Raw genomic sequence first — 10,270 nt, 5'->3', positions numbered from 1 at the left:
TTTCTTTTTGCTTATGTGGTGCTGAGGAATCGAACCCAGGGCCTCATGCATGCAAGGCAAGCGCTCTACCACTGAGCCACCTTCCCAGCCCCTGGATATACTATTTTTATAAAATATATTCAGAAGGTATTTAGGACTAAAGGAGTAGATACATCTGCAACTAACCTCAAAAGAATATACCACACATAGTTCTTAAAATAATAAGCATTAAAACTGAATTCCTTCCTTAGTCATTTTTCCATTAGAATTTTACTTACTTCTTGTATCATTTCTCCTATTATTATGCACAGATTTATTTGGTTCAGGCTGACATCTTGAGCTATTCCGAGATCCAGGCCTTTCTTGACTATCTGGTCTTACATCATCCAAGTGGAGCGGTACCCACTTGTGCTTATTAGCTTCAAGAAAACAAAATAAAATCATAATGGCAGTACAAAATTTTCACTAAAGCTTTGCAAGTCAGAAAGCACTCTAAATTTTAATTAATATGGAAGTGGAGCTGTAACTCAAGTGGTAGAGCCCAGCCGTGAGTGAAAAAGCAGAGACAGCTCTTAGGCCTTGTGTTCCAGCTTTAGCACGCACGTGCAAACACACACACGCGCACACACACACTTAATAATTTACTTGCCTTTAAAGGAATTATTTGTAAGGTACCAAAAGACTCATTTTCCTTCTCACACAGAATAGAGCTTTGGTAAACTTGTTTGTGCAAACGAAAGTCAAGTGATCAAGTTATCACTGGAATTATTTCATGTAAGTGAAGTGTTCACCTTTCTGTTTAATTCAAATAACACTATCTCTTGCTAATATCTGATTCTTAGGCTTTACATAGCATAATTTACACAGCTGGAACCAAGACTAGTGATAAAAACACACTGAATCCTGGAGCAGTCTAAAACACGAACTTAACCAAAGATTACTACTACTCAGTGATGTTTCCCAAAACTTAAGAGACAGATAAATATAAAATATATCAGGATTTTTTTAAAAAATAGCTATAATGCATTTTCCTTATTAGGGGAAATAAAAGATGAGCACGGTGACACATGCTTATAATCCCAATACTCACAAGGTTAAGGCCAGTTTAGACTACATAGAAAGTCCCTGCCTCCACATCTCATTAAAAAAAAAAAAAGAAGAGAAAGAAACGAAGAGAAAAGGAAAAAGAAAAAGGAGGGAGAGAATGAGGAAGGGAGGGAAAAAAGGAGAGAGGGAAGGAAGGAGGGAAATGCAAGTTAACTTTTACTGAGAATCCACATTATAACCACGTTATGGTTATGCTATAATAGCTGGGTGCCAGTGACTCACACCTGTAATCCTAGCTACTCAGGAGGCTGAGATCTGAGGATCGCGGTTCAAAGCAAGCCCTGGCAGGAAAATCTCTGAGACTCTTATCTCCAATAAAAACCACTAGAAAACTGGAAGTGGCGCTTTGGCTCAAGCCGTAGAGCGCTAGCCTTGAGCTGAAGAGCGTAGGGACAGTGCCCAAGCCCGGAGATTTTAGGTTTTAAAACACTATGTTGCGCAATCTACATTTTCTACCAAAAATTAAAAAGATGCAAAGCAAAAATTACCGAAGTAATGTAAGGACAAGAAATATTATTAATGTGTATCTACAGTACTGATATTCTGTAAATCCTGCTAACCTATAGCTTCAGTGAAGCATATAAAAAAGGAACCCTAGTGCACTGTTGGTGGGAATGTAAACTACTATAACCACACTAACTCTAGCAAGCAATCTGTAGGTCCCTCAAAAAAAATTAAATGTAGAACTTCCCTATGACCCAGCCAATTCCACTCATGGGCATCTACCCAAAATGTTACAAATCATGATATGATAAAAACATTTGCACATCCATGTTTATTGCTGCATTATTCCTAATAGCCAAATGATGAAAACAGCCCTGATGCCCTACAGTAGATGAATAGATCCAAAAAATGTGGTTCATATACACAATGGAATTTTACTTATTAGAATAAGATGATGCCATTTGCAGGGAGATGGATGGACCTGGAACAACTGTGTTATGTTTGGTAAGCCAAGCTCAGAGAGAAAAATAGCAAGTTTTCTTTCATATGGAGAAACAAGATCTAAAATATAACTGAACATGATAACCTACACAAGGATTCAAGGCATACAAATACACAGAATTAGACCAAAGGAAGATACCACCAGTAGGGAAGGAACTCAAAGGCACAATTCTCCTGAACATTTAAAATACTATTTATCAAAATGAATTCCAGGAAACAGAAACACAGATTATTTATGTTGTTGGCAATGGTGTTTGTGTGTGCTTTTCTCTCTCTTTATCTTCTGCTTCTTAGGGAGCTAAAAGAGGGGTACAGAAAGAGGGGGGAAAGGTGAACAAATGCAATCATGGTATTTAGTATATACTATGTAGAAAATGAACTATGTAATTTGTGGGCAGTGACAGATGGGGAAATCTGGGAGAAAGTAAAGGGTGACACTGTCTAAAAGAGAATGTACACAGCACCTGAACTGTAACATGTTAACCCTCTAGGTAACACCTTTATAATAGCAATAAAATTACTTACATTTTAAATTGAAAACGATGTAAGACAAGAATTTTCCTTTTGAAAAATTACTTTCCCAGTTTCTTTTAATAGGGAAATGTAATGAAGGTGCTTTGAAGGAAAAACTTAACTACAATTATCCTGTTTTCTCTTAGAAAAATGAAGAATTTAATTTTCTCCCAGGAGCAATTTCAAAACAGAGAATTAACAGAATAATTATCATCTACTTCTTTAAGAATGTATCTACAACTGTATTTCATAAAGCTTCATTCTATTTTCTTGCGTATACTACAATGCAGAAAATGGGGAAACCTACTTTGTAAGTGTTGTAAGAACAAGTGAGCTACTATTACTGACGACTGATTCTGAAGAAATACAAATCATATTGGTTACTACTCAAGATTAACTGATTAAAATAATTTGTTACTACAACTTTCTTCAAAAATGTACACAGAGAGGGGCTGGGAGGGTGGCTCAGTGGTAGAGCGCTTGCCTTGCATGCATGAGGCCCTGGCTTCAATTCCTCAGCACCACATAAGCAGAAAAAGCCCAAAGTGGCACTGTGGCTCAAGTGGTAGAGCACTCGCCTTGAGCTGAAGAGCTGAGTGACAGTGCCCAGACCCAGGGTCAGGCCTCACAACTGACCAAAAACAATAAAGAAAGAAAGAGAACTGACCTCTCTTTCGCTGATTGCTTGATTGAGCCTCATCTTCACTAATGTTTTCGCCAGGACCATCTGACTTTGCTTCCCGATTTTCTTTGCTTTCGCCATTACTTCTCTTTTCAATCTTTTCTTCTTTTTCTTTTCTAATTTGTAGCTTCTTATTTCCTTGGCTGATGACACTCTGAGACTGCAAAAAAAAAAAAATGTTCTGAATGAAATCACTTTCATTAATGGTTTTACAACATCCAAAATTTTGTGTAATAAATGCTACTTAAGTATTACCAAACAAATGAGAAAATAATTCATTAAAAACAAAACGTGGGCTGGGAGGTAGCTCAGTGGTAGAGTGCTTGCCTTGCATGCATGAGGCCCTAGGTTCGACTCCTTAGCACCACATAAGCAGAAAAAGCCAGAAGTGGTGCTGTGGCTCAAGTGGTAGAGTGCTAGCCTTGAGCTGAAGAGCTGAGGGACAGCGCCCAGGCCCAGAGTTCAGGGCCCACGACCGACCAAAAGAAAAGAAAAACAAAACAAAACAAAACAAAAAAAAACAGTTGGCACCAATAGCCTCTTACCTGTAATCCTAGCTACTCAGAAGGTTGAGATTTGAGGATTGTGGTTTGAAGCCAGCTCAAGTAGGAAAAGTCGGTAAGACTCTCATCTCCATCAACTAACTACCAGAACTGGCAAAAGTGGAGCTACACAGCTCAAGTAGTAGAGCACCAGCCTTGAGCATAAAAGCTCAGAGACAGCACCCAGTTCCCTGAGTTCAAGGGCCAGAACTGGCAACAGAACAAAACAAAAAAAAGAAGAAAACAAAACAAAACAACAACAAAAACCAGAAAGCTCAAGAACCTCTATTCAAGCCAGGACACCAGAAAAAAACAGATCACAACAAAACAAACAAACAACAAACATACATGGAAGGGCTGCAGCTATAAATAAGATAGTGGTGTGAGACCTCTGGGTTAGAGCACTAGTAACATTAAAATAAGATACAGCAATGGAAAACATATATGACAAAGCTCAAGACTAGCACTCTACCACTTGAGACATGGCTCCACTTCCAGCTTTTTCTGCTTATGAGGTGCTGAGGATTAAGCCCATATCCCTGAGCTTTTGTGAACAAAACTAGTGCTCTACCACTGAGTAACAGCTCCACTTTCAGCTTTTTGCTGGTTGGTTGGAAGTAAAAGTCTCACAGATTTTCCTGCCCAGACTGGCTTTGAACCATGGTCCTCGGATCTCAGCCTCTTGAATAGCTAGGATTACAGCTGTGAGGTATGTGAAGGCTCTCAGCAAGTCTGGAAGTCTCTTAAACAAGCCAGGTACTGGTGGTGACTCACACCCATAATTCTAGCTACTCAGGAAGGTAAGATCTAAGGATTGAGATTCAAAGCCAGCCCGGGCAGGAACTCCATGACATATCTATCTTCAATTAACCAGAAAAAAACCCAGAAGTTGGGGTTGGAGCCTTGGCTCCACTGCTAGAGTGTTAGCCAATGAGCAAAGCATCAGGTACTGAGCCTGAGTCTTGGTCTTAAACCAAAGGAAAAAAAAAGCAGGAAGTGGAGCTGTGTCTTGAGCAGAAGAGCACTAGCTTTGAGTGAAAACCTGAGGGACAGGGACAGGTGTTTAGCTCATACCCTAGTTCTCCCTGTGCATGCACACACAGCACAAAAGCCAAATAGTTACTGGAGATCGAGATACCAAAATATTAACCCAAAAAACATACAAGCATATATGCATACAAAATTTTGTATAGCCAAGTTTTATATGGTAGTTGTATTTCTAATGGCCAAAACCTGGCATCAGTCCTTATGTCCATCTAAAATAAGTGAACAGACACTGGAGATGTGGCTCACACAGCAGAACAGTACACTTGCCCAACAGCATGAAGCACTGAATTCAAACCTCTGTATAACGAAGGAAAAAACTATTTTTTTTGGGTGTGGGGGGGTCAGTTATGGGGCTTGAACTCAGAGCCTGGGCACTGTCCCTGAGCTTTTGCACTCAAGACTAGCTTTCTACCACTTTAAGCCACAGGACCACTTCTGGTTTTCTGATAGTTAATTGGAGTTAAGAGTCTCACAGGGACTTTTTTGCCCAGGCAGGCTTTGAACTATTATCCTCAGATCTCAGCCTTCTGAGTAGCTAAGATTACAGGAGAAGACCACCAGCATCTGTCCCAAACTATGGTTTTAACTACCACACAAATCTACATATATGGAAAATGCAAATTAATTCATAGTGACCACATATTAGTGGCAGCTAAGATAGTGAAGATGGATGGGACAGGGAGAATTACAAAAGGGTATAAGAAAACTTTTTTTGGTTGGCTGTGCGGCCTAAACTCTGGCCCTGGGCACTGTCCCTCAGCTCCACTTCCGGCTTTTTCTTCTTATGTGGTGCTGAGGAATCGAACCCAGGGCCTCATGCATGCAAGACAAGTCCTAAGAAAACTTTTGAAGGCAATGGTTTTTCTTTTGATTCTGGAGATGGTTTTTAGGCCAAACCTTACAAGTTACGTATTTCATGTATCTATATGCAGTTTATTCTATGTCATATTTCAGTTAAGTTATTTAATATATACCAATGATACTGTACATTGACAGAGTGAAAAGGAGGATAGCGTCAAATGAAAAAAATGAAGCCAGCCAGATAAATATATGGTACTCCTCTAAGAAGCCCTTGGTGGGATATTTTAGTAGCACCTTTCATAGTTGGCCAAGTGTGGAAATCCAAGCACACAGGAGGCTAAGATAAAAGAATCATGAGTTTGAGGACAGTCTGGGTTATATGGTGAAATTCTACCTGAATCAAAGGGAAAAGTCCATTGATCACACCGACACACTCTCTCTCTCTCTCCCTTTTTAGGTCATGGGGCTTGAACTCAGGGCCTGGGAGCTGTCCCTGAGCTTTTCTGATCAAAGCCAATTCTCTACCACTTTGAGCTACAGCTCCACTTCTGGTTGTCTAGTTGTTAATTGGAGAAAAGAGTTTTAAGGACTTTCCTGCCCATGCTGGCTTTCAACCATGATTTTCAGATCTCATCCTCCTGAGTAGCTAAGATTAGAGGTGTGAGCCGCCACCACCTAGCAACTGCACATTCATTTATACATATGCATGCACCCATGTGTGCATGTGTGTAGTTAGCACTTTAACATATATTGAAGATTATAAAGAAAATATAAACATAACAGCACAAATTTTAATATATAAAATAGGCTTCATCAAGCACTGATGGCTCATTCCTATAATCCTAGCTACTCAGAAGTTTGAGATCTGAGAACTGAGGTTCGAAGCCAGCCTAAGCAGACATATCTGAGATGTTTATCTCTAATTAGCCAGCAATAAAGCAGAGCTGAGGCTCAAGTGGTATTGTGCCAGCCTTGATTGAAAAAGTTATGTGAGAAAGGGGCCTTAAGTTCAAGCACCAGCACTGGTGTGCATACGCACGCGCACGCGCGCACACACACACACACACACACACACAATCTATTGTAAGTATTACAGAATGATGACAACCATATGCCTCTACCACATGCAAACGTAAGGTCACCTCCAAAGAATTCTAGATGAGTATATGTAAATGAAATAATGTGTCTGGATTGAGTAAAATTATAAAAAGGGTAAATGTCAAGTTATACAGACTCACAAAAACATTTTGAGGCAGCTGCCAATGGCTCACAACTATAATCAAGCAGTAAAGAATCAACCATGAGCAAGAAGGCTGAGGAGAAAGCCCCTGAGTTCAAGCAAATAATAATATTACTGGCAAATTATATTAGTAACAATGTAATAGTAATAATAATGTACTGTCATTATTGCAAAGTAATAGTAATAATGGAAGTAATAAAATATTTTGACATAATTTTTAATATGTGCTAAAATTATTACTAAAAAATAGGCAAAGTTTACTCAAAGTTTACATTTGAAGCTACCAGGTTACTAATATACTATAGGCAGCAGCACCACAGGATAACTGTTAAACAAAACAGTGATCTTAATGATTAATCAAGTCTTTATGTCCTTCATGGCAGTAATTCTTTAGATTTCAGACCTGGAGAAAGAAAGTTGCTTGTTGTTGTTAAGACATAATCTCCCTGTCACACCCTCCTACCTCAGCCTCCCAAGTGCTGGGACTCCAGGCATATACCATGATACCCAGCTTTCTTTAGATTTTAAGTAAATTCTATATGTTGAAATGAGAACATGCTACTGTTTATTTTTTTATGTAAAAATGTCTTAAAATAATACTTACTCCAGTGTTCACTAATTCACCTGGTGTTGGCCAATTTGCCATATCACTGAAATCACTGGCCTAAAAAGTAACAAATAAGTATTATGCCTGCAAATATTTAGAATTTTTAAATAGAAAAACTATTTGCTCAAAGTATTAATAATTTTAAAAATCATCTACATGTAATTATATGTAGACCTTTGCCAAATTAATTCAGTGTTTCTCCATTAATTCAAATGTTTCACACAGAACATATTAAAATAAAAATATTTTGGTCTTATGATCAAACTTCAAGAATTTAATGATTTTAATTAAATTGAGATTCATATGATAGTGGCATATGGGGATTATGAGTATCTTTAAATGAACATAAATGATATAATTAGAAGAAAACGTATAATAATTTTATGAGTTAGTTCCCAAAGAACTTGCAAAATTAATATAGTTAAGAATCATTTCTTATAAATACATACCTTGTTGGATTTCTTTGTCTTGAGTTTTCCTGCTTTTATAATTTTTGGGGAACTGAGCTCTAAAGAAAATACATAATTGTTACAATCATTTCATTCAACCTATTTAGCAAAGTAAATATTACTCCAGTAATATTGCCAAAATCCCAAAGACATCAAAAATACTTAATATGTAGATTCAGATTAATTAGCCATATCCAAACCAAGAAGTAGGAAGTATTCAGTTACAATACACACAAATGAATTGGCATACCAATCAAATAGACTACAAGAGAAAATCAGAAATATCACTTAAGTTCAACTCACTTTCTATTAGGATTTTCTTTCTTATACAACTAAGTTCAGAAAAATAGGTCAAAAGACTAAACTCCTCATTATAGGACACAACAGGTTTGGCAACTCTAACAGGTTGTACCCAGATTCAAGCCATAAAAGACAGTAACTTGGGTTGGTAATGTAGCTCAATGATAAGAATGCTTGCTTACTTAGCCATGTATGGCCCCGAGTTCAATCCCTAGCACTGTCTCCTCAAAAAGAAAAAAGATATTTTAAAGGGCATTAGTGCATCATCACTTGTTCTTATACTGAATGAAAGCATAGTGGCTGACAGAAAAAAAAACCAATACAATGCTTCATGAAGATGAGGTGATCACTTTTATTTTGCCTTTTTGTTTGGCTCATTATCTGGCAAGATGACCAGATGGAATCATCCCAATCCCTATACTCAGAAGGCTAAGGCTAAGACCTCAAGTTGTTTTTTGTTTTTGTTTTTTTTCTGTTGGCTGTGGGGCTTGAACTCTGGGCCTGGACGCAGCTCTTCAGTTCAAGGCTGGTGCTCTACCACTTGAGAGCCACTTCCAGTTTTCTGGTGGTTAATTGGAGATAAGAGTCTCATCGACTCTCCTGCCCCACATGGCTTTGAACCACTATCCTCAGATCTCAGCCTCCAGAATAGCTAGGATTAGAGGTGTGAGCCATTGGTGCCCAGCCTGGACTATATAGTGAGCTCAAGGCCAGCCTTAAAAATATTGTGACCTGGTCTGGGAACCAGGTGGCTCAGTGGTAGAGCGCTTGCCTTGCATGCGCTTGCCTTGAGGCCCTGGGTTCGATTCCTCAGCACCACATAAGCAAAAAGAAAAAAGCCGGAAGTGGTGCTGTGGCTCAAGTGGTAGAGTGCTAGCCTTGAGATGAAAGAGTTGAGGGACAGCACCCAGGCCCACAGTTCAGGCCCCATGACCGGACCCAAAAGAAAAGAAAACAAAATAAAATATTGTGACCTGGTCTCAAAAACCAATACCAGACTTGAGATCTACATCTATAGATAACACAACACAGTAAAAAGCAACAGCCAATCTAGAGAATAAGTAGTTTTAAAAACCCAGAAGTAGGGGGCTGGGAATGTGGCTTAGTGGTAGAGTGCTTACCTAGCATGCATGAAGTCCTGGTACCACATACAAAGAATTGGCACTGTGGCTTAAGTGGTAGAGAGTTAGCCACGAGCAAAAGAAGCTCAGGGACAGTGACCAGGCCCTGAGTTCAAGCCCCAGGACTGGCTGAAGATAAATTTAAAGAAATCTAGAAGTAGGTTAAAAATCTAGAAGCATGTTTAAGATATAGAACACTTATCAAAGGAAGAAGGCAGCCAGAAGTGACATCATATATGAGAAATCCTAACTACTGCAGAAGCTGAGGCAAAAACTGAGTTTCACAGAACAAAACCAAGAAAGAGCTAGATGATGGTGGCTCACGCCTATAAACCTAGTAGTCAGGAGGCTGAGATCTGAGGATCACAGCACGGGCAGGACATTCCTTGAGCCTCCCATTTCCAATTAACCATCAGAAAAACAAAAACAAAACAGAAAAGGCTGGAGGTGGTGCTGTGGATCAAAGTGGTAGAGTACTAGCCCTGAGCAAAAAAGAGCTCAGAGACAGCACCCAGGCCACAAGTTCAAGCCCCACAACCACCAAAAAAAAAGAAAAAAGAAGAAAAAGAAAAAAAAAAAAACAGGAGTTTCTCTGTTGCCACTCCTGCAGAGGAATGTTTTTTTTCCCCTTTCTATTTCTCCCAACTTTGCCCTGACATACTAAATAAATCTTTGCTAATTTTAAAAAGAGGATGGGATGGTTTAGAGGGAAGAAGAAATGGGAAGGGAAGGAGGAAAGAAAGGGGAAGACAAAATGGGAAGAGAAGGGAGGGAAGAGATGAGATCAGGAAGAACATTCAAGAGTTCTTTAACTTTACATTCTATTTTTTAAACTATAGTTAAGTACACAGGGTTTGCTTTTTATGTCTTTATAGTTTATGTAAATATGTCTAAGTGCATACTTATGAACATGTACATTTGGATTAAATATTTCGTT

The 10,270-nt window shown here is 38.8% G+C and overlaps 1 protein-coding gene across 1 annotated transcript in view; it reads right to left on the bottom strand.

The window, feature by feature from the left end:
- Positions 1 to 8,409, bottom strand: part of Larp1b (La ribonucleoprotein domain family, member 1B) — a 67,926-nt gene extending 59,517 nt beyond the window's left edge. Inside the window, 5 exon segments of the mRNA XM_013034875.1 lie at positions 258 to 398; positions 3,212 to 3,386; positions 7,461 to 7,520; positions 7,913 to 7,971; positions 8,395 to 8,409. Of these exon segments, the coding sequence (XP_012890329.1) occupies positions 258 to 398; positions 3,212 to 3,386; positions 7,461 to 7,502 (358 nt within the window). The 5' untranslated portion in view covers positions 7,503 to 7,520; positions 7,913 to 7,971; positions 8,395 to 8,409.
- Positions 8,410 to 10,270: the final 1,861 nt, after the last annotated feature.

This window comes from Dipodomys ordii, unplaced genomic scaffold, assembly GCF_000151885.1.
Source record: "Dipodomys ordii isolate 6190 unplaced genomic scaffold, Dord_2.0 Scaffold198, whole genome shotgun sequence".
NCBI lineage: Eukaryota > Metazoa > Chordata > Mammalia > Rodentia > Heteromyidae > Dipodomys > Dipodomys ordii.
This window is presented reverse-complemented; position numbering and strand designations above follow the sequence as displayed.